Below are 25456 nucleotides of genomic sequence, written 5' to 3'. Positions count from 1 at the left end.
GTCATTTTATGTCCTAGTAGAACAAAATGGTTTTAAGCTGTAGGCATCAAGTTACGAGGTGATTAATTATTAGAGGAAAGATTTGGTAATTGTCTTGCATGTAGTTTAGGAATTGTGTTAATTTCAAATAGCTTTGGAGGAATGCTCTCTAGATTAGGAGCTGACAAATGAAAACAGTTCAGTGGGTGTACCTGTGGCCATCCAGGGTATCGAACGCATCTCTTGACAAGGTTGTGATTGCAAGGTTCAGTCGTGGATAGACATGTGAGAGGAAGTATTGTGGTGCAATGAATTAGTAATTTCATTAGCATATTACTGGTTCATCAAAGGGAGAGAATGTGTCTGTGCGTGTGTACATATTTATATACGTATGCACAGGTGCTGTAGGTACACATGTATGGATACATAGCTTTCATTTTTTTTTTTTGTCTGTGTGGCAGGAAGTAGATTGAAGTAACTGTCTTGTGAGTGTTATTCTTTTCCTCCAATGAAAAGTATGCTTTCCTCTGGCATTCTTAATTCTGGGTGTAGTGGCAAAGCTCATACCTCTTTTCCAGCATTAGGTGTTAAAAATACATAGTGAGCTTAAATTAAAATAAATATTGTAGACTGACTTTGAATACCGAAGTGCATATGCAGTATTTTTTTGAAGTAATTGTCGTTTAGAGAACGTGGGAGATTTGGAATTGTACATCTGGTAATCTGTGTTATTAGTCAAAGAGCTATATAGGATCAGTATATATTAAGTAAAAAAAGACTCATGACTACATCTAGTCCTTCTTCCCATCCTGTGGTGTACAGGAGTACTCACTGAAATATGTTTTTCAGTGTTTCCTTAGTCTGTAAATAATTATGCTCTCTTCCCTGGTCTCAGGAGAGCTTTATAGCTGTAACAATTGAAGAATTTGTCCTAGAAGAATTTAGGCAATGTCTATTCCACTATATTGTCTTGTATCATTAAAGTGATGTCCTTAATTTCCAAATGTTTACATGATCTAGTGAGCCATTTTCATAAAGATACTTTTTTTCAAAGAAATATTTTATAAGGCTGAAGTAATATAGTTCAGGTTTTTTCCTTTTGTCAGTGCCTCCTCCAGGCTGATGAGAGGAGTATTTTTGGAAGAAGTTAGTTTTGTGTTTCAAAGACACTAATATAATTGCGTATTCATTCATATTTTATTTGGAGCTTTCATTTCTCCCCTTTTACCTGTTCCAAAACACCAATCTGTAAATATAAGCTAAATATATAATTATTGTTATGCTTATTATTCAGATCAGTGGATCTTTTCTTCTGTGTTTTTCTAGAAGTTTGATGGGGAGGGGGGTGGTGGTGGTTGTTTCTTTTTATTTTCCTTTTATACCCATATTTAAGTGCCAGCAATCCTTTTGGCCCACACTCAGTTTATACTCTGTTATCAAAAATCCCATAATTTACCTATACTTTTGCCTTCACTGGAAATTATTTCTGAGCCTGTAAATGTCTAGAGATGCTGTGATCTTCTAGCATTTTCTTTTCTATAAACTTTCAAGAAGGACTTGGAACACTTCATATGTGAGCAGCTCCTTTGAAGCTCTTCTCTTAAACACCATAGGAGTTGAGTCTGCAGCTCATAGGTCTTATGAGATTAGTTAATGCTGATTAAGTACATTCCAGCTACTTCAGTGACAAGAAGTTTGATTATATCATCCGTAAGGTCAGATTAAGGCCCAAATCCTAGCCTTTGTTCTGAATAATTAATTTATAGCCAAAAAGACTTTTGCATGTGATACGAAGAATGAAATTACTGTTTATGGTGATTTGTAACATCCTTTATTTACTACCTCAGAATAATTATGACAGAAAAGTGGGCAAGCTTTCCATTTTGAAATTATTTCTTCAGTCTTGCAGGACTTTATTAAAGCTATTGTTGCAAAAGATGGAGGAAGATATTGTAGAACTTATTTTTATGCTTGTTTTGTTTTATCTTAAGGTACAAACTTAACAAAATGTAAGTTCATGTTCAAAAGACAAAGGCTTAGGCCTACGTGCTGGAAGGACTTGGTATCAGCTACACTTAAAGCATTTCTCTTGAGTAGTAAATGGTGTTGCTGTGACTATGCTTGATAATTCTGGGATTTTCTTTGTCACGATGCAGCATGCCCGGACATCTGGTAGGTACTTCCCTCCTGTTCAGAATTTCTTTCTTACTCAGTTTTGGTCTTGACAAGAAGTGCAAGACCTACATTTGGGGCTCTTGGAGAGTGTTCCTGTTATCAATTTGACTGAATTTAAGTTGAAAATCACTTGAACAAGCAGACATGGAACATTGTCTTTAGACTTTGTAACTGAATCCCTTCCAAACTGTATTATTTTTCCAAGTAGAGCCTTTGTAGAAATGTCACCTGGCAATCACTTCTGTTCTGACACTACCTTAAGCTTATCTTAAGTTGAAAATTGATCCATCTTATTTTCCATAAGTATGCATTGAACAAGAAAATATGCTAACTTCTAGCGAGATCTTCGTTATGTTGATATCAGGGTGTTTTGTCTTTATCATCATGGCAAGACGTACTCATAATTTATCTTTGTAAAGAGTAAGACGCACTACATGAAGCTCTGTACCTCAGACTGTGAATAACTAATCCTTTTGACTCCACAAAATGAGAAAGCAAAGGGGATTCCTATTGATGCCTGTTGCAGGAAAAGCAGTCATGAGAATACTAGTCTCGGTTACCTGGAACTGCAGATCCCGTGACCAGTTATTGATATTTGTTTCCAGAGTCTTCAGTTAAAAGAACATTTAATTGGTGGAAAAGATGTCACTCACTTTGCTTTTTAAGTTCTTTCCCGGTAGCACGGGAAGAGGCAGTATGTTAATGCTGTTAGCAGTCTTAACCTCTAAGAAGCCTTGGTACATCTTTTCTGGAATCACAAAGGCGTAATGTGAGGAACCCAATTTATTGTATATTGAGGTATAATTGAATAAAGTATTCTGTGGTGTCAGGGATGACATCAAAGTCATCTTTCATAATGAATAAGATTTGGGTACTGCAAGAATTAACTTTCTTATGGTGCCAGTCTGAAAATAACCTGAAAAGTTATGCGTGGACACTCTATCATACAGTGGAAAAAAAAATTAAAAATATATATCATACTTTATTTCTTCTGAACTGATTTGGTTGGTTATGTAACTGTTTCAGAATTTCTGGCATCCTAGACTGCAATAGTATCCTGAGATATAAAGACCTAGCCTTGGAGAGGAAAGGAGACTTCCTTCTGGTTTTGAAAAATAAAAAAAATTGTACCTCGTGTAGAGCTGAGCAGGTCACTGTAAGGACTAAATTAGTTATGTGCTTCAAACTAATTAACATGGCGTGAGACGTGATTAGAAAATTTAATCTTTGCAGTTAGGCATCATGAAGGGTGATAGTCATGCTTGACTCCTATTAGCCTGGCAGCACTGCTACAAAAGTTGGCCTTTGTGCTTGGCTTTGCTACTCTTGAAATGAATGACAGAAATCCAGTGGCAACTTCTTGATAATTGAGCTTAAGGAAAGTTACTGATGGACTCGGTCCTCACTTTTTGTTTCCCCCATTGTTATTAATACATACATCTTTATTTCATTTTGTAATTGTATTTATATACATACATATAGTGGTAGTTGAGGTTGTTCTCTCATTGTTATCAGTTTTCATACTTGGGAAGTTTCTACAATTCTTCCCTTTAGTTTTTTTGTATACATTGGATTGCTTTCCAGCAAAGAGGTTTTTTTGTGTATGTTCTTTCCCCTTCTGCCCCATGGGCTGCTTCTGAAGAAACTTGCTGTCTTGACAGTTTTGTTGCCAGGGCTTTTCATCTTCACTGGTTCCTTTGTTTGATCTCAGTTTTTTCCTTATTGTCAGACTATCAGAAAATACCCTTTATGTTAATATGGCATAAACATGGTAAAAACAGCTGGCACCTGTCAATAGCACATTCTTGATTCCAATAATTATCTAATATTAGTGCCACAAAGAGAGGAAACAACCTGTACAGAAGTAAGGTTTTTCAAATGAGTGTAGGGTTTTAAAAAATGTATTTGGTTTTGACAGATGTAGAAGTTTTACTTGACAGGAATATTTGGTCTATTTTATCCATATGATCTGCTGGTAAATATCATACAGTGAAATATCTTTTACCTTTATAAAGTTAGGGGATTAAGTTTCTGGTTTCTGGCATTTCAGGCTCTCTTTTCCTGAAAAAAAAAAAAAAAAGTAAAGCAAAACAACATTTCTGCTTGGAACCCTACACCTTCTACTGTTCTTTGGATTATAATTTTTTTTTTCAGTTACATTATGTGGTAGTTAATTTGCCACTAATGATTACTAGGCTTTTCCCATTAACAGACTGGGTGCTCTGAAAATATCAACAAGCACAGAGCTGCTTGCAGAGCTGCTTGTTTGTGACTAATTTCTTTTCAGCTGTTTTCTTCCATCTGTCAAGGATTACTGCACAGACAACACTTAAACTTTGTTTCTCGGTTGTTCCTTTGCTATGAAGTATTGCAGAAGGAAGCTAAAATGTTATACCTGATTTGAAATATTTTTAGATTTATTTCAATATTGGCAGTAGTTTTGAGCTTATGTTGCAAACTTCTTCTCAAAAGTGCATTAAACTTTTCATGTCAAATGTAAAATTTCCCCCTCTCCTCCCTTCATCTTTCAAAGTAAAAACCTGTGAATTTGAAGGAAGGGAGAGACTTTGACCAAATTAGTTTATAGAAAGATGTTTATGAATCATGGTCTTAATTCAGTGTTGTAGAAGAGAAAAGAGGAAAAACGGCTAGTTCTGCCCTTTTAATGCTTTGTATGATAAAAATCCAGGTACACAAAATTTTAATGAAAAATATGGCTGCATGAGATTTGTAATAACACTCAATTCCTAATAAGTACAGGAAAGGGGAAAAGATTCTGTGCTGTGTGATACTAGGTAAACTTATTTTTATTCAAAGTTTTCATTTGCATTTGTAGAAATAATTAATGAACTGAATAGGTAGTCTAGAAATTAGGCTACTTTGGTGGCTTTTTCAAAATCAGTGACAGAAACATTGAGGCTTCTTCTGTTCAGTCTCACTGTACAGTGCCACTTACCAAGCTTGTCTTGAGGTTAATCCTTGTTTTATTTCCTTTCATGTTGCCCCCTATTCTTATCTGTCAACATGAATCTTTCCCTTACATTATTGCCTGCCTGTTCTCATCCTGGTTAATTCTTATTTTTCTTGCCTCTTGGTGTCTGACTGTGAAATAGCATTTTTCTTCTGTTTAAATCAGTCTTCAGAACTCTGTTGGCACTGGCTATGTTGTGTGTGTGTTTGTTTTTCTTTATCCTGAAACATGCACTCACATTATGAGAAGGTTAAAAAGTATATGACGTTTACTCAAGTATCTTAGCTCTTGATTTTATTTCATGTATGTTGAGAATAATGAAACATAAGCCTGCCTGAGTAGTATTTTTATTTGTTAAGTTATGTGTTTTTGTATTTAGAAACAGAAGCTTAAAATTCAGAAGAAAGTGTTAGAAGGGAGTGTTGCCAGTCAGGAGATACTTTCTTGAAAGTGCGAGTGTTCACTAACTGCATTTATGCATAAGTCACGCTCAGTTTTTGATAGTGGATGTTGCTTGATGCCGATGACAGTGCAAAAGTTAGGCCGGTGCTTTCATTATGTGGGATTTAGAATTCATATAGTAGAAAGAAGATCTTAGTTGGGTAGTTAAAGTTCACAGCATCCAAAACCTTGAGGCTTATAATACTACTTAGTGATACAGAATTGAGTTTCTGTTCAGATGGCACTAAATAACTTTTAAAAACTCAAGCTGAAGTCCTATATAGTAATGTAATTAACAAAATGCTTTATCACTGTAGTTTAAAAAAAGCTGTTTACCAATTTAGTACTGGCCTGGTACTAATAGTGCTTTCAGACTTGATGGTTTCTCTGTAGTACGAATCCCTGCTACTCTTGACAATTTTGGTTTGTTACAATGAGGTGAACTTTCAACCTCAGTGTACTTTCTTGTGAATACCTGGTAAGTCAGAGTAGGTTTCAGTTTACTCATGTGGCTGTTGCCTCTCCATTGGTTCCAGGGAAGTCATGTTTGTTTGTCACCTCATTTTTGGAATGTATTAGTTTATTAATTTTTTATGTTGTCTGGTGGGTTACTTGTGGAGCTTCCAACATTTCTGTTCCCTGATATACAGGATATCATTTTTCTGGAATGTGAGTTGTAAAAGCAGCTAATATTTCTAATGTTAACCTACAACTATACTGAGTTCCTACAGTCTTTGTAAAAAGTATCTTGTAAAGTCTTTTAGAAGGAGAGAGGTATTGTGCCTAACAAGACATTTAACTTACCTTTCTCCTGAAAGGCAGCAGCTTAAGAACTGATCTGAGCACACAGACAGTTTTTCACAACAGAAACTGATGTCATCTTCATCGTGCTCTGCTAGCTTAATTTTTCTAGCCTGAAGATGTTGCAGCTCCTTAGGAGAGTAATTTCAAAACCAAAATCTTTGCGTATCGTGTATTTAGAAGAAAGAAAAATCCATTCATCTCTCAGTAAAGAACAAAATTACTTTAAATCTTAAGTCAATAAAGTGGTCCTCCCTTTAATGACATGTTATTAAAGCTTGTAAAAATGTTATGGCTTACTTTTGTTTTAAAAAGGAATTAACATAGTCTGTCAAAGGAATCAGAAATTTTGGGTTAGTTTTTCTCTTGAACTTTAATATTGTGGTTAACAAAAGAACCTAATAACACTTTCCTACAAAACTCTACATGGTTGGACCTTCCTACTTGAGGGGGAAAGGGTGATGGGGAACCTGTTTGTGAGTTAATAACTTTGGATTTCAAAATTTCAGGGCATTGTAGCAAAAAGCTAAAATTATTTTATGTGATTTAACCCCAGCTGGCAACTAAGAACCACACAGCTGCTCACTCGCTACCCCATCAGTGAGATGGGGGGGGAAGAATCAGAAGGGTAAAAGTAAGAAAACACTTGTGTTACGATAAAGACAGTTTATTTTTTTTTTTTCTTCTAAGTAAGGTTGGGGGTGGGGAAGGGAGAGGGAGAGAGAGAGGAAAATAAAATCCAAGAAAAAAAATTATGCAAAATGAAAACAGGAAAACAATTGCTTACCATCAACCGGTACCCAGCCAGCCCCTGAGGACTGGGAGCCCCTGCCAACCTCCACTCACACCCCCACCCACCCCCACCACATCAATTTTACTGCTAAGCATGATGTCATATGGTGTGGAATATCCCTTTTGATCATTGGGTCAGCTGTCTCCCCTCCCAACTTCTTGTGCATCCGCAGCCCACTCACTGGTGGGGTGGTGTGAGAAGCAGCAAAGGCCTTGACTGTGCAAGCCCTGTTCAGCAGTCACTGAAACATCCCTGTGTTATCAACACTGTTTCCAGCACAAATCCAAAACATAGCCCCGTACAAGCTACCATGTAGAAATTTAACTCTATTCCAGTCAAAACCAGTACAGTATGTTATCAAGGTCTACTGGCTTTATAGAACAGCAGTTATAAACAAGGTAAAATTGTTGAGGACTTTGCAAAAAAGCATGTGGGAATTAAACAGCCAGTGCTACTTGAACTGCTGTAAAGGAATGCTGTTGATAGCTTAGCAGCTTGGACATTTTTAAAGAAATTCAGGATCAAGTGCAAGATTTTGCCAGTTGCGTGTCTGTTTTCTATAGAGGCAAGATGGATTGCTCGTTTGAAACCTGCTTACCCATAGTGAAGACTACTGAAATACAGATACCAGACTGAAAGATGACTCTCCGGTTTCTAATCTCAGAATACCCTGAAGTGCTTTTGAAGCACAAGAGAGGTGGTTTATACAATGTTGTATTTTCTTTCCCCTGGAAAATACCATCATCTGCCAAATTGACTTTTGAGATCTGTAAGAACTGTCATCATACAGTCGTTTGATCCAGCCTTTTCATATGTACTGTTCATGTGGAGGAAATGTAATGGCATGGAATGTCACTGCAGTGAACAGGTTTCTATCTCTGATTTCCAAAGGAAAAAATGCTTCAGTGTTAAATAAAACTGATCTTTTCCATTCTTTTAAAAGTTCTTTTTCATAAATTTTCTCTCGTTTTTTTTTCTCAACCAATAGCACCTCTTCTTCAGTTGATTACAGCAACTTATAATAATTTGCAAAACAGACAAAAAAGCAAATAACATTTGCCTAAAAAAAAAAAAAGGCAGTTTTGCATTTGATAGCTGAATAGCTGAAGTGTTATATTTCCACTATGGTTTTGGAGACAGACAGTCAGGGACTTTGTTTTGTGGCTTTGCTTACAGAGTATCTCTTCTGATGTGGTTGTACTATTGGCACACAGTTTGAAGGATTTCTCTCTTTTCAGGTATGAATTTGTCAGTTCATCAATTTATTTTCTTCTCTCATTGAGTATAGAAGAAGTGGATATGGGTTTTGCAGAGAAGAGCTTTTTTTTTATTATTCTTGCCATCAGGTCTTCAGCATTACAGTAGATAAAAGAGTGTGTGGACAACTAAGAACACTTGAACTCTGCAAAAAGGCATTATGCAATGTCAACTCCCCTGAGGGTAAAAGCAACATTAAAAGCATTGCAACATCTCCTGTCACTTGTTTAAAGTCTGTTCACCAAGACATTTGGATAGTAGATAAGACAGAGTATTATGAAGAAGGGAGAACATAATACAATAGTTGTGTACAGATGCAATAAGCCTGTATGAAATCAGGTTGCCAAGAAAGTACTCTGAAATCATATTGATAGGCTTCAACAGATACAGGGTTTTGAAGTGTATGAACAGTCTGTATTCCTTCTCCTTTTGACAGTGGTCTAAGGTGGATGCCTAAGACAGGCTTAAAGCAGGGTTAATATATACTTACTACAGAATTGCTCTCAGCCTCCACCTGTTTGTTGCTCAGGAACTTTCTGGGCCATTGACAGTTTCCGTGTGGTTAGAATCCACACAATAGATTTCTCTTCTGTGAACACAGAAAAGAAAGTTAGTTCTTTCACTTCCTTGCCTGTCTGGTCATATCTCTTAAGGCAGAATTATTTATGCACCTCTTTGTGTGTGCCTGGTTTATGTCACTCAGTTGCTCCCAGCAAACAGCAGAAAACAATATTTGTGGCAGTGAAGGTGACTGAATGTGTAGTGCAGAAGTCTAATTTATTTTTAGTCGATTCTGATCATAATCTGCTTTTGTGAGACATCAAAAATGCTCTTATTTGTTTGTGCCTGTTGGCCTTTTGTGACAATGCATCATCTAGCTTTCCCAATCAAAGTGGAGAAGAACAGTTAACCACCCTGACAAGGAAGAGAGAAAACATGTTATCAACATGGATATTAAAATATCAGCCACTTAGAGATGTCAGTTTAAACTGCTGTAACTTGTTCATGAGTGTCTGCACCATAAGTAGGAAATTAACTGTAAAATGAGTTGGCAAATGGAGTCATTGGGCTGCATGTGAGTGGCTGTTCAATGTAGTGGTGGGGGTGAACTGTTCAAGGGCTTTCGGGTCAGATTTTTGCCCCAAATGGAAAATGTAAAAAATTTGTTATGGAAATGGAGAAGGTTTTTTCAGAGTTGTGGAAGTTAGCAAGAATCCATGGCTTGTGAAATTCTAATGATCTTTAGCTGAAGAATAAATAATACAGAAAGTCAGTTAAATAAAACATGGGAAATTTTTGTGTCTTACTAAATAAAGTTTTTTCTGGAATCCATACTATTTATGTGCAGAACACACTAAGAAATGGATGAAGTGCATTATCAGCTGTGGTGCAGGAAGAGGAGAGCACTTCTGCTTACATTCAGAATGCTTTATGCATTTTGTATTTGAGATAGCCAAACTATTATTCAAAGCTGCCTTGGCAGCTTCAGAGTTGAAGTTTTCAAATAGCAGTTCTAGATATCCTGTCATACCATAACTTAGTGACTTCAACATCTCTGATGTTCGAAGGTGTTGATGGCAAAACAGTATCTTGCTGCAAGCAACTGGATAGTTCTAATTGTCTTCAGAGCAAGATTCAGATTAATTATTTTATATGTATATACACATATGAGCTGTTGTATTTGAAATATTTTGCAGCTAATGAATGCATTTAAAAAAAAAAAACAAACAAACTTTCTTATATATACTGTATTAAATGTGGCTGAGGTCCTGACCTTTTCAGCATTTCTGAAGTGTGACTTGTTTTTGCAATATTCGCAAAATTATTTTAAGCTTAGCAGGGAATTCATGTTAAGCTGTTGGTGTTTCACAGAATATTAGATAATGTAACCTAAACGTTGTAAAAATTATATAGAAAATGGGCCATAGGTTATTTCTGCAAGTGCAGCTGATTAATGAGTGACAGCTGGAGGGAGAAGCAAAGCTTCCAGTGCTTTAAGCACTGCTGCAGGTTTGTTCTATGAGGATAATGCACATTTTAATAGTGGTATATGTTAACATGTTGACATTTATAGTTAATGTTGTAACACTTGAGTCGGGAATTAAAGTACCATTATGTTGCATATACCAAACATAGGTATTAGATAAGTTATTTTAAAAAGTAATTATGTCTGGTTTAAGTGTCAGCATTCAGAATGATGAGCAGGGAAGTGCTGAATGTGATGTGTGACTTAGCAGCAGGATTAGAATAGTAAATTTGCACTTATTTTTCACTAATGGGAAAACCAGTTAGGACTGTGTGATAGTAACAATATTAAAATGCTAAATCTAGATGCTGATGAGAAACTTCAAGAAAACAGTGAGCTAGGAGATGGTTCACATCTTGTGTTGGTATCTTTTGTATACTGAGACTGTGTTTTGTAAAAATTGAGAGAAAAAAGGTTCAATTGAAAATGTAGGAATATCACAATGCTCTACAATACAACAAAATCCTGAAAGAGACCCCAAAAATCAGTTAACCTTTAATGCATATTATTTCTGTAAGACATTCCTTTGTGTGGATCAGAAAAATACTTTGCTCTTTGTCATTTTAGGAACTGTTCTTTTCTATTATTTTATTTCTTTTAAGTGTTCTTAAGGTGTATTTTTAATGCTTACATCTGTATACTGAAAGTAAGGTTTAATCTAAAAAGTGTATGTTGAGACTAATTTTGCTAACCAATTTGTGCTATTCATATTTTGGGATGCTAGCTTAACACAATTTATTCCTAAGAAATTATTAACAATTTTGCAGCTAAGTTGCGTTGATTTTTATTAAAAGAAGTTAAATTAAAAATTTAATTAAAATCTTTTGCTAATGAGAAAAATTTTCCCTGATGCAGTTTGTGCAAAGTGCTCATAATAAAGCCAGGCAGAGGGCTGACTCGGCTTTCCTTTAGTTTGTAGTAGTGATTACATTCCTGTTAGACCTCAAATTGTCTCTGAGATTTCTAACAAGTTCTTCTAACTGCTTGGCATTTACAGGCTTTCCACTGTTAGCAATAGTGACCAGTGACTAATTGCTTGGATTTTAATGATTAGGTTGTGCAATTCTACTTAAAGCAAGTATTAGTGAGATGAAAGAAATGCTGACGGCTGCTGTTTCCAGTAGCACTCTTTCTGCTGGTTATGGGGAAGATACACTGGTGTTAGAGCAGTAATTATGACAAAACACCAATTTTTTCGGTCTTGAGATGAGTCTGCAGTAGCTGTGTTAAAATTAGCAGGTAGCATAAAGCCCTGGAAATAAATTGCTGCAACCTGCGGAAAGCAGCTTTTGGCCTTGGCTGATCCTTACTGGAGTCTCATTGTAACTCAGATAAGGTTTTCAGTTCATGTGTGCTTGAGATGCCAGCAAATTAAAAAAAATCTGAAAAGTCTTCATCTCCTGTTCACTCAGGTGGTTGGTTGCAGTCTTTTTTAATGAAAATAGAAGAGAAAAAAAATCACAGCTATGAAAAGGAGCTACGGAATGAGTGGGAAAAGGTGGTGATGGTAGCTCTCTGATGAAGCTGCATTAGTATGTTTCTATAACTGGTGAAGGCAAAAAGACAAAATACTGTTTAGAATTAATAGCTTTTCATAGTAAATCTAGGATTTCTTACAAGCATCTGTCTTTTTTCCCGAGACAATATTTGGTTTCTTTTATGCTCAGTCCAGTTTTGGTGAGTTAGGATATCTAATGAAGGTGTAGAAGCTCATTAGGAAAATGTGCTTTCTGACATCAGAATTCAGGAAAGATAAGGCTTTTGCCCTTGAAACTTTCTGACCCTTCAAAGTGTGGCTGACTTTATCTTGGAACTGCAGATTAGGTTTACTCATTAATCAAATCCATTAAGGTCTTACTGAAGGTATTTTTAGAAAGAGTAGTATGAAACTGCAGTAACAGGTGTTGCACTCCTGGAAGAAAAAAAAAAATTAAAAGTTTTTATGTCTAAGCTGCTTCTGGTATATTTCATTTTCTAGAAACTAAGTATTGAGTGTCTAATGGTGAATAGCTTTAACCTATATGAAACAATTTGTCTGTTGTTATTTAGAACACTCAACTTATAAGCTTTAGTCAAAATTTGGATATTCACAGGTGCCTGGATTTTTAAGGAAAAAAAGTTTTGAAATAATAAAATATGGACTTCAACAAATTGTGGTTTCTTTTTTTTTTCCTTTTTAAATGCAAGTTTTCTATTTAATTGCCCCCCTGCTGTTTAAGGGTCTATTTCTGGTTCTTGCTTCCAGCTGCCAGAATCTTGAAGCCTTCTCCATCACTTGCCAGGAGAAACAGGTGTGGAGTGCACTTCCTTTGATTCCTCCTTTTGGAATCAATGGCTCCCTCTGCAGTCCTTTGAAGAGAAACTAAAGTGTCTCAGATCTTTTGCTGTTCCACCTTCTTTTCTTAGGAGGAATACAATAGGTGCCAGAGTTTTGTCTTATGTTGACCTTCCACTCTTTCCGTACACGTTCAGGACAACTGCTTTTCCTATGTGTGGTCTAAGTCTAGAGAGACTGAAGACTTAGAAAAGGCATTTTCAGAATGCTTGTACTTAACCAGAATTGTTGTGGTTGCTGTATGCTGTGTATTGCTCAAACTTTGTGAGGACTCTGGGCTCCAGCTTCCTTAAGAAGAAGATTAAAAGGGTGCTGGACATGACACGGTGATGACAGAGTGAAGAAAAAGAAACTGAGAGATGTGGGGAAGAAGTGTGCACAGGAATTTATTAAGAATTGTGGGTGCAGGCAAAAAGAGTATTTTCAGCTAACTGTGGCTATTATATGCTGTCCCTCTCTTCAGTTCATCCTCAGGTAGTCACTTAATCAAAACCATAAAATATTGTGTTCTCGTTCTTTGTACAATGATGTGTTACTGTTGTCATTGGGGAAAAAAGACCTAAATATTTTAAAGTACTTTTTTTGGATCTCAAAAATAACTTTAATGAATAGATAGCTAGGCTATCTATTTCAAAGTGAAAAATATAGATCACTGATCGTGAAATTGTTTAACATATACAGGGAAGCGAAAGAAAATGAGAGACAAGGTTCTACAAAAAGAGTAATGCAAAAATTGCTGTACTGGATCAGGCCTGTAGAATGATCTTATATGTAACCACTTTTCCTTCAGAAAAGCTATCTCATTGCCAGAAATAGCAAAGCTTATATTGCTATTGGTTTGTAATCCTCTAATACACAAATCTTCACAGATAAAATCCATGAGGACTTGTGAAATTTGATGTTGTAATTTATGTTTGTACAACAACTAATTTTTGCCTGCTTAATAGTATATTTTCCAAATAATTCTATATCCTTTTCTGGTTTTTCTTTGGTTTTGTGGGGTTTTTTGGTTTGGTTGGTTTGGGTTGGGTTTTTTTGGTGTTTGGTTTGTTGTTGCTTTTTTGTGGTTGGTTGGTTGGGTTTTTTTGTTTGGTTGTTTTTGAGTGGGTTGGGTTTTATTTGTATTGTGGTAGCAAAGGGGTGATATTTGTTACAAGACTGTCAAACTGCCGTTTTTGTGTATGCCTCAGTAATGTCTTGTCTTGCATTCAGGGAGATTCATCTGCAGCCCAAATGTTGGATTTTATTCATGTAAAATCTTCCCTCTGCCTCAGACCTTTCTTTGTTCTGAGCTCTCATGTTTTTAGAGTGTTGTGGAAGGGTATTCAGCCTTTACTACGTGTACTCATAGGCAGTATTCTAAAAGAGGACATACTATGGTTCTGCTACCATAATTTCAGTATTTCTTTCTGTATTACAGTTCAGCATAGTTTAATTTTTCTTGGTGGTTGTTTTTTTTGTGTGGTGGTTGTTGTTGTTTTTGTTTTTGTTTTTAATTATGTAACTTTCTAAGATATTTTTCCTAGACTTTTCTACACTGAAGTGCAGGTTCTTCCTGGATTGGGAATTTGATAGGGTTTTTTTTCTCCTATGTGTTACCTTTCAGCATTAAACTGAATCTGTTCTTGTGTTCATAGCATTGCTGGGAAATTCAGGTTGGAAGGGACCTTGTGAGGTCTCTAGACTGACCTGCTCTGAGCAGGGTCAGCTATGAGGTCAGACGAGGTTACAAGCGATTTTATCAAGTCTGGCCTTGAAAACCTTGAAGCAAGGAGACTACAAAACGTCTCTGGGCTATCTGTTCCAGTGTTTCACGGTCTTCATAGTGAAAGAGTTGTCTTCTATCCAGTCTGGACTTACCTTGTTTCAACTTATGCTTATTGTTCCTTGTCCTGTCATGGCACACCACTGTGGTGAGTCTGACTCCTTGCTGACCTCCTCCTAGATACAGACAGGCTGCTGTTAGGTCTCCCCAAAGCTGCCTCTTCTCCAGGTGGAACAAGCCCTGCTTCCTCAGCCTCTCTTCACAGGACAAGTGTTCTGGCTCCTTAAGCATCTTGATGTCCTACTGCATCCCGTTTATGGATTTATTTCTTGTACCAGGGGCCCAAAATCAGGTATGTTAGACCATACCTGGAATAATAAGCACTGAGTAGAGACAATAATCAGGTCCCTCATCTACTGGCAATGCTCTTAATAAAGCCTGGGTTACTGTTGACTTTTCCTGCCAGGGCACATTATTGGCTCATGGTCAGCTTGCTATCTGCCAATACCTTTTCTACAGAACTGCTCCCCAGCCAGTCTCCAGTGTATGGTTGCCAAAGCCTCTCAGGTGCAGGGTTTTGTGTTTGTCCTGTCTGAATTCATACAGTCCCTGTAGGGTCCATTCCTCCAGCCTCTCTAGGTCCATCTGAGCAGCAGCCCTGCCCTTGGACCTGTTGATTTAACCTCTTCACCCCAGTTAGGCATTATCTTAAAATTCTGACCAGAGTACACCCTACCTGGCCCTTCAAGTCATTGGTAAAGTTGTTTAATGGACTTGTCCTAGGGTAGACCGCTGAAGCACCCCACTTGATACCAGCCTCCAGGTAGCATACAACACAGTAACTGTCACCATCTGAGCCTCACTAGCCAACTGTCCTGCCAGTCCAGTTGTTCATTTTAAAGAGGCATATTTTTCCTAGTTCACTAATACTCAATTTCTTGAAGTTCCCATGTCCTCTTTTAGTGTCTTGGTGCATTTTATTGTTAGCTTTTTCATCAGTGAAAACCTACCAATTAATCTTTATTTTGTGTGTGGACCACTTTCTCTGTTTCTGAGTACTTTCTCACTCTGTGACTGATTTTTCTTGGTGGATTTCTCATGAAAAACTTTGTCATTGCTTTTCTCTAAGTTACATGAAGCCCAGCCTTTTTTTTTTTTTCCCCAGTGCTGACATAATTGTACGATATCTTCTTCACTTCTTGTTGTAGTCTAACCCCAGCCAGCAACAAGAACTACGTACTGCTTGCTCACCTCACTCCCCTGTGGGATGGAGAGGAGAATCGGGAAACAAAAGGGGAAGCTAGTGGGTTGGGATAAAAACAGTTTAACAGAACATCAAAAGGGAAAAGGCAAACAGTAACAGTAATAACAATGATAGAATATACAAAGCGAGGGATACACAATGCAGTCACTCACCATGTGGCAACACCAATGCACAGTCCGCTCCCAAGTAGTGATTTCCCTGGCAGTGATCACAAACACTGATCTGCAGCTCACACTTGAACATTCTATCCCTGAACCCCCTGGTCCTGTCCTGTCCCAGAACAATAGAGATCTGGACAGCAACTTGCACCAAACACAATCAGGCCGCACTGCTGGTCCAAACAACCAAGAGCCGCCAGACTGCAGCAACTCCCCTCAAGCAGTGGGTGCTCCCCAGTTTTATTCTGAGCATGATGTCATACAGTATTATATATCCCTCTGGGTAATTTGGATCAGCTGTCCTGGCTGTGTACCCTCACAGCTTCCTGTGAAAATTAACCCTGTCTCAGCTGACCCAGCACAGTTTTCTATGGTACCGATTTTAGTCATTTTAGATACTTCTGTTTACTGTCTGAAGTAGAGCAAGCTGATCAACACTTCTTAAAGTAGGTGGAATTTTCTAGTTGCTTTAAAACAGATTGTGCGTGGACCTACAATCTTGTTGTTTCTAGCTCAGGTGATTTTTTTTTTTTTTTTTTTGTCTTAATTATTTACCCACTTCTCTTGGAAATTGTAATTTTGATAGATATACATATTAGATGATAATGTGTTTGGAGCAGCTATGTCACTAGCATTCTTCATATAAAATTCATATTAAAGCAAGCCTTTTATTGGCTGTACTTCAGCAGTTGCCTTGTCCTGGTGGTGGTTGTCTAGATGTTCTGCTTCTCATTCAAATTTATTGTTAATGATCTAATAAAATAATTTCTTATTCCTTTCTAAGTTTTTGTTGGTTTTAAAATAATTCCCATTTTATACTTGAATTTTTATTATCTCTCCTTTTCTATATCTCCATTAAATTGATTTTCTATTTTATATGGGAATCTTGTTGGATTGGCACTGAGGCTGTATTTCACTTTTCTTCCCAGTACTGACCACAAACTATTCCCTTGCTTGCCATCATCTGAGTTGTACCTGTCTCATACCAGCAACAGGCTAAAACACCCTGATTTCAGGTTATGTAAGATTAACTCTTAAACATTTACCCTCACTCATATAACTGTGGTTTTTTTCACTGTGTGTCCACAAATCTGTACCCGTTCTACCAGTTATCAAACTTATGTTTTAACATCTGCGACAAAAGAATTAGCGGAATGAATACCTTTCTGTTTTGCACCCAGATGTTAGAGCTCTTGAGATTCAGGTATGGACTGAGATGCACATAGGTTTCAGTGTGTCTGATATGGTGGGAATATGTGGATGAAAGTCCAAGTTACTCACAAAACTGTAATGCAAAATTTTATTGCTTTCAAACATTACTTTTAAATGAAAATGCTGTTTTGACTGTGGGTCGCACGAGTACGTGTTTACAAATATGAAATTACCTTACACCTATTTGGTTGACAGTCTTGTCTCCTGGATGTCATTACCATCTCACAGTTAAACAGTTTCTCAGTTCATTTGTGGTTTTGCTTAGGGCTGTGTCTGTGCAGGCAAATAATGTAACTTCTGTTATCCTTGTTAGATGTCAATATGCAGATAGTGGTTTTTTGCCAGTGTTTTTGACCTGTCAACAGGATGAAGGTACACATGAGTAAACTTGACTCTTTTGGGGGAGGGTAGGGGCACAAGAGAAAGTGGCTGCTGGATTTTGGGTTGGTTTGGGTTTGTTAGTTTTTTTTTGTTGTTGTTTTTTGTTTTTGTTTTTGTTTTTTTGTGTGTGTGTTTTTTTTAGTTGGTTTTTTTTTTTTTTTTTACTCCTTCAAAGACTGACTAAACCATGTTATCTTTATTGACTGAATAGTGCTTCCTTCCTCTTTCTGGCTTAATGTAGTGGATCATGGATTTGTGTGTGATTATGATTTAGTTGCTTTGTTGTATGGCTTGTTGAGTGCCGCTGTGTGGCCTGTTTGCTGGCTTCATGTGAAGTAGAGCATTGCTAACTGTATATCTGGATGTTTATATAAAATATTAAGTGCATGTGTCTGAATTTTTGTATAAAGAGAAGAATATTTTGCTACCTGTGCAGGAAATTCTGGCCAAATGAAGTAATTAAATGAAGAATGTGTAATTAATTAATGATCAAATATAATCTAAATATTTCTGGCTAAAGAAATTACTGCAAATGTATGCTACAACTGTATTTTAAAAGCAAACAATTAAGCAGAAAGCTTCCTTAGTGCCCTTGGAATCTTTTAACATGTGAGCCAAAGGAAATGCCTACCTTATGTTGTCATTGGAACAGCATCTATTTGAGGTTCCCTTAGGCCTCTTTTTTACCCTGCGAACTAAGTACGTGTGAGCACCGAATGTCTCTTTTTCATATAAAAGTTGTTTTATTTCACAAGAAGTACTCTGCTTTTGCAGTAGTTGCTTTCTTTAGTTAATAAATTTCTTTGAAAACTGTATTTTTTTTCTCCAGAGATGTTGATAGACATAACTGCTGAATTCCTGCTTTAAATGTAAGGAAGAAGTGGTAGAAGCCATACTTACCCAGGATGATAAAGCAGGCCCAGAACAGAACAAAACTTAGAACCTAGATACCCTGACTGATAATCTTCCGCCATAGCCATTAAATCATTCTTTTTCCCCCTGTAAGATTTTCTGAAAATTGTGCTATAAAATGATACGATAGCAATGGGGTTGGAGATGTACATATGTTGCTAAGAAGCTATGTGACCTGTTCTGGACCAGCCACTGTGAGTGGTTGTCTTAAGTTGTTGCGCATGGAAAAGGGCCACTTTAGGTGATGTGCGTTTTGTTCCACCAATTTCTGACCTGCAATGCTTGCCTTTGCAGATGGAACATGAGGATTTTGTAATGGAGGGGCATGGCAAGACTCCACCTCCTGGTGAAGAAAACAAACAGTGAGTCACACGTTTATTTAAAAAGGGCCTTACCATAGTCAATGGTGTGAAGCACTCTTGTTTAAATGTGCTGGGAGCATTGGTTGTTCATTGGTGCTTGCCCTTTTGATTCCTTAAGTATCCATATATAATAGTGGATGGTGACTGAAAAAAAGAAGGCAGGATGTTGACTTGCCTTAAATTTAAAACCATAGAAATATGTGTTGCACTTTCAGATGGTAAATCAGAAGTTATTATAAAAGGAAACATTCTGGAAGCTTGGCACTGAGGTAGTGAGTTTGTACATGAAGTTTTTATACAGCTTTTCTTCATTGAAATAACATGAAATATGATAGAACCAGGGCCTTCCTTTTGGTGTGCATGTGGTAGATTGGTCCTCTTTGAAATACAAGTCTTACTTCTTTAGATTGTGTTTTAATAAAGGAACAGAAATTATAAACAAAATGCTTTTTCAAGGATGAGCAGTTTAAGATGCTAGTATTAGTTCTTTAGGGAAAGCAGCTTGATCAGAAAAGAAAATGACAGATTTCCTTAAGCAAAAGGCATACAGAAAGTGTCTTTTTCATACGACTTCATGAAATCCAGTAGTGGTTGAGTTTTTTCATGGGTTTTTGTTCAGATGGGATGAACAGAGTCTTCTCCTAGAAGTATTGCAGTGATAGTTGTCCTCCATATTATTTTCTTTAGTTAATGCCATTGTAATTCAATTTTTATATCATTATTTTTTTATTTTGTGACCTGCCTTTTGGTGCAAGCAAGAAGATGATCTTTGGGAAATACACAGCACAGAGCACTTTTTCCTGTGCCTAGCTGGATGTACCTTCATAAGAAGGAGGAAATTCTCATTGATCAGCAGAACACTGGTTGCAGAAAGGCTGGGATTTGACTTGGGGTGAAGGTCTTCCTTACCTTTTGAATAAGCTAGCAACTGTAAGTCCACTGCTTCTGCAGCAGTGAAAAACTTTCTGAGGTAGTCCAAATGAGTTCAGGGAGGTTCTAGTGCTGAACATGCACATTCTTTGCATCATGGAATTAATTCTGCTATTCCTTTATATTCAGACTGCCCAGCTTACTGCGGTACCCAGAAATACACAGCTTGTTGAAATAGTAACTTTCTAAAAGTTCCAGAAGAAAAATCAGTGCAGAAATTAAAAGTAAGGGTTAGACTTCTGTTTTTTGGAATTGGTTCTTTAGATATCTAGTAGAATAATGAATCATGATATTGTAGTGAATAATATGAGGGATGTTGTATTGGATTTATCATAGACTTGTGTTTGCTGTCTTATTTTAGGTGCAAGTGGAAGGCAGAATTACTTTACAGTTGACCTGATTTTTAATTAGAGCTTTTCATGTGCCTTACAACATTGTCTCTTCTCTAAAATGGTGGTTATTAGAGAATATGAGATCAGTGGTAGGCAGGATTTTTATTTTTGTAACTAATGTGTTTGTGTTCAGATGGCATCTGGGATCTTGTCATACAGATTCTGCCCTAAGAAGTATCATTCTTGATAGTGTTGTTAATAATATTTTGATAGAAGTCTAAATGTGCAATTTTAGTAATGCAGCTAAGAAATCAAGATACTTGTTTTGTGCAACTGTAGCATGCCAGCAAAGTCCTACTGTGAGAATTGCTCTTAAATTTGAAGTAGTCACTTGAATCTTCTACCTACAATCTCAAATTTTCAACTACCGAACAAAATTGCCTTGGTAGAGCTTACCTCTTGTAAGTCACATGGATCTGGCATCTGAGATAAACTAATGATAATCACACAAACGATCAGTAATTTGTATTCTTAAGTAACTCCAAAAAGCTGCATTGATTTCAAATCTTTGGCTGCAGATCTTGAAATAAAAGAAAAAAATGAACTTACCTTTTTGTATTACTACTTACTTGTGTTAGGCATTAGTTGTACATCCTGGAGTGGGTCTAGTGAAGGGCCACAGAGAGGGACTGGAGAAGCTGAGAGAGCTGGGACTGTTTAGCTTTGAGAAGACTCAGGGTAGGATTGTGTGCATGTGCATAAATATCACCTGATGAGGAGACTGAGGAAGACTGAGCCAAACTCTTCACAGTTGAGGGTGGTGGAGGGAAGAGGTAATGGGCATAAACTGAAATACAGGACACTCCTCTCAAACGAAAGGAAAAAAAGGCTTTGCTGCTTTTTTGTTTTTTAAGCTGTGAAATGTGGTCAGACCTTTGGAAGATGTTGCGCAGAAAAGGTGTGCCACCTTTGTCTTAAGATATTCAAAACCCAGCTGGACACAACCCTGAGCAACCTATTGTAGTTAACCCTACTTTGAGCAAAAGAGGGGGACTGATGATCTTGGAGATCCCTTCTGCCTGCAATGATTCTGTGTACCTGTGTTTACTGTTGTCCTCCTGATTGGTTTTAAATAAAATTGGAGCTTGTTAGTGAAAAGTAGATCGTAAGTTTGAATGTAGAGTTAGACATTAACTACGAAAACAGCTGGAGATGCTTCCTTCCCTTTCTAGCTGCTCATCAGACTTTCTAGAGTTTATTGCCTCTATAGCCATGCAGATGGGATTTTTTTTTTTTAGTGTTTCTAATTTACTTTCCTGAAAAGCTGGCCATGTTAATTTAATTGCCTTTCACAGGCATCCTGATCTGGGGAAACTCTGTACTGAGATTGTCGAGGAATTATTCACAAGATACAGTTTGGCCAACTGACCTGCAAGGGAGCTCGCTTGCACCAGAGTGCTTGAGCACAGTCAGCCAGTGTTAACCTCCTAGGCAAGCCCATTTCAAGGACTCTAATTTTGAGTGGGCGATGAAAGAACAGAAATAAAAAGATAATTCTGAAAGACTTTCAATGGAAGCAGTAGTTCTTACCTAGCCACAGTTTCACATGAAATTTCCTTTGCTAAAGTACAGCTTCATAAGGGATTACAAGTCATCCATGGATGACTTCTGATACTTTATTTCTGCAATGTGACAGACTATTTTCACTCAGTTTTACTCAGGGATGAAAACTTGGCATTGCAAGAGTACCTTCGAGTATTGGGAAACACACAAAACAGCAACAGCTTCAGTCTTGCAAGCGTTTCTTTTGCTGAATTGAACAGTTCTGTTGGGTAGACTTACTGTACTAACGTTGCAGCATTTTGAGATTTTTTTTTTTTTGCTGAACAGTAGATTATACCTGAGAACTGTGGTCTGCTGATATATGCTGTTAGATTGCATACAAGAAATCTTCAACTGATCATTTAGAACATGAGTGTAATTGATTTCAGTTGAAGCTAATTATGAAGAAGAAAAGTTATCCATTCAAAATCCTTAGTACAACTGAAATATGGAAAGGGTGTACTCATCTCAAGTCCTGTGAGATGTTTGTAGCTTATGCACAGTACGTGTGTCACAAGACTGAGGTTGTGCAGCAGTGATGGTTGCCACTTACTCTAAAACCTACACTTCAAAATAAGTGAGTCTGCTTGGCCTGGATAATGGCTGTCTTGGTCCATGCTGCTGCTTCTTAAGCCTGACAGTGTTCAAGAAGAGCCTGGACAACGCCCTCAGACACATGGTGTGAACTGTGGGGTTGTCATATGCAGGCACAGGAGTTGGACTCAATGATCCTTGTAGGTCACTTCCACCTCAGGACATTCTATGATTCTTCTCCGGTAGAGGACCAATGGATTCATTGAAAAAATTGTTACTGCTTAGTTTTTAAGTACTCAGTAAATTCCTCTTTTCTCTCTGCATTCTGGTATATGATACCACTGTTTGTTACACTTGGCCACATTATTTTGTTATGTGGCTAAAATGTTTGGTAAGAAACCCCCTTCCCTCCCAAAGGAAAAGTTTGGAGAAAGGTCAGTAACGTTCTGTTCAATTGCAGGTGGATGTTTTGTTAGAGGCATTCGTCTTCATTTCCATGCTTAAGGAGTAAATACCTTCCTCCAAAATACTTTTTACGTGCCAGTAGCTTCCTGCTGCCTTACCAGTTGTAATAGGGCTTTTACTTTTTCACTGCTAGAGCAAAGATAAAGAGGCGACTTTGATCCAGAAACATCTTTCCGAAACAGTCAAACTTCTGTTGATGAGCAGAGAGCGGCTTTTCCTTATACTTTTTTGGACGTAGGAAAAAAAATTCTACTGAAGTCCTTAAATTGAGGTTGTGCTCCTAGTTCTAGGAGTATTAATTAGCAACTCAACCTGTGCTAATAAATCATCTCCTGCTGTCACCACCAGAAACTTATGCACCTTGATCTATTAGTGAAAGGGTTCGTGTAATGAAAATCTAATCCTTTTAATAAAAAAAATAAATGTTTTTATATTCCTGACTGACACACAGAGAGGTCTATTTGACAGTAGCTATTCAGACAAAAAGTGAGCAAAGTTCATACTCAGGTTTACTAGCAAGGTAAGGCAAGCTATTACTGCTGTCTGAAATAACTCAGCTGGATATTCCCCACCTGCTGTTTTGCAGTAATGGGAGAGAAGTTCAACTATCTTGTCAGTTTGTACATCTGGAATTGATTCATATTGTAGGAAAGACAGCAAATTAAGGTCATTTCCATAAGTTACAAAGTGTCATTGGTTAGACCTACTGGAGGCCCTTTTCCCTGACTTGATAGTTGAACGTACAGATTCTGAGACAAGGATTTTTAAGGAGAACCTCCAAAATTGCAGTAATTCCAGGAAGAGATTGCAACCAGTGAGGATGACAAAGTTTTCATTTAAAATTTGTTAATATTCTCTTACATTATTTGTTGACATTTCAGCAGAAATATTCAATGTCTTCCTGGATTTGTGTGACACTACCCTTAGAAGAAAGCAGTAGCTAAAATGACCTAAGCCGGAAACAGAAATCATAGATTAATAAAACAATTTAAGATGGGACATCTGAAAGTCATCTAGTCCAATCCAATGCTCAAAGGGGGGCCAGATTTGAAGTTAGATCTAACTTCTAAGTTGTATCAGACTTCTCAGGATTGCCCTTTCTGGGTAATCTTTTGTAGTGTTTTATCACTCCCATGGTGAAAAAAAATTCCTACTATTCAGTAAGAATTTAGCTTGTTGCAATTTATGTCCATTGCCTTTCATCTTCCATTGTGCATGTTTGAAAGTGTGGCTTTGTCTTCATTAAAACTTAGTTCCATGTTTGCTTACACAGCAAAATTATTCCCCTTCTCACCTCCTCTGCCTAGTTTTGTCCTTTTAAAACTAAGTGACACAAGCTCTATCAGCCTTTCATTGTATTTTAAATTAAGGACCCAGTTAATAAACCAGTCTTCCTTCACTTTCATCAGACTGTTGATATAGTTATACATACAAATATCACTGCCACAGTGGCATAAAATGATCAATCTTACTCTTTTATAGTGTTGCTGAAAACTATAAAAAGTCTGCATTAGTATATCCTGAAGATGTCTGCTTTGGTTGGTCAGATTGCCAGACATTGTTATGAAGTATTACAGTATTCATTTGAAGGGTTTCTTCAGTGTTAAAGTCCCATGACGGACCCTAGCCATAGCTTGTGTCCCTATAGCATAAAACACTGTTCTTACAAATTTAAAGTAAGCGGTTGGCTAAATGCTTGCATAACAGGGGCGATTGTTTCATGTTTTAGGAACATTCCATATTACAGAAGGTATTGAGATTTGTCTCGAGTGCAATTGCATTTTTTAAATTTATTGACAGTACCAGCATAAGCAGAAGGGTTTTTTTCAGAAGATTCATGCTGGGATTTTCAAAGTAGCCTCCAAATCCTAATGCAGATTATAATCTCAGATTTGGGGTACATAAATTTTGGGTATGACTTCAAATACTTTTGAAATTCATGACAAGTTCTGTCTTTCCTTGAAAATATCAACAGTTATGTTCAAAAATAAAGGCATAACTGATTTTTTTGGTTGCTGATTTTTCTATATGTGTATAGAATAAGTAACCCATTAAAGAAGCATCCCACGCTGAAGTCCTCTGTCTGACATCCTAACAAGCCACCACAGACACATGTGCTATGTCTGTAGTGGCCATACCAGACACTTTTGTCACAGGCTATTGCTGTTCCATCAGAATACACTTCAGTCCTGGTGATAATTCAGGCTAGCTCTGGGATTGCCATCTGAGTAGCACTAACTTTGAAATTTTTTTTTCCTTTATGTCTTTGGATATTTGAAAAGATATTTGAGGGTGTAAGACCATTAGTCTAAAGATAAAACTGGTCCAACTAAGATTTGAGGAATATTTTCATCACCTTCATATTGTAGAAGTCTTTTTACTCCCTGCAGTGGAATGAGTGGCAGGACAAGTTTGCATTTGAAGGCAACTCTACCTGTGTATATAAGGGGGGCCTGAGGCATGGAGAAGATGATTGCTCTTTGTTGTGCAATTGAGTGGATTGAAATGGATGAGACAGCAGTGAATTCTGTATCTGTAGAGGCAGCTGTGTTGTAGCTGTAAGACTGGTAAGTCAGTTAGGTTGCAAAATCTGGCTTGCACTTCTTTACAGTACAATACTTCTGAACAATGTAACAAAAATATGCAGAATTAAGAATTAAAACTTAAGGACTTGAAAATGCCAGAAGTTCCTTCAATTGCTTTCCATATTTTACCAGTTTAATATTATATTTAAATCTATTGAAATTTTTATAATTTAAGT

General features: G+C 37.1%; 1 protein-coding gene across 10 annotated transcripts in view; it reads left to right on the top strand.

Annotated features, from left to right (window-relative positions):
* Nucleotides 1-25456, top strand: part of TNRC6B (trinucleotide repeat containing adaptor 6B) — a 145712-nt gene that overhangs the window by 22079 nt on the left and 98177 nt on the right. For 7 of the 10 annotated variants that reach the window (XM_071801625.1, XM_071801623.1, XM_071801640.1 and 4 more), the window contains one exon: nt 18765-18832. The exons of the other annotated variants lie outside the window; for them this stretch is intronic. In XM_071801625.1, coding sequence (XP_071657726.1) covers nt 18765-18832 — 68 coding nt within the window. The remainder of the gene's footprint in view (nt 1-18764; nt 18833-25456) is intronic. 10 annotated transcript variants of the gene reach the window in all.

This window comes from Patagioenas fasciata, chromosome 1, assembly GCF_037038585.1.
Source record: "Patagioenas fasciata isolate bPatFas1 chromosome 1, bPatFas1.hap1, whole genome shotgun sequence".
Classification (NCBI taxonomy): Eukaryota; Metazoa; Chordata; class Aves; order Columbiformes; family Columbidae; genus Patagioenas; species Patagioenas fasciata.
This window is presented reverse-complemented; position numbering and strand designations above follow the sequence as displayed.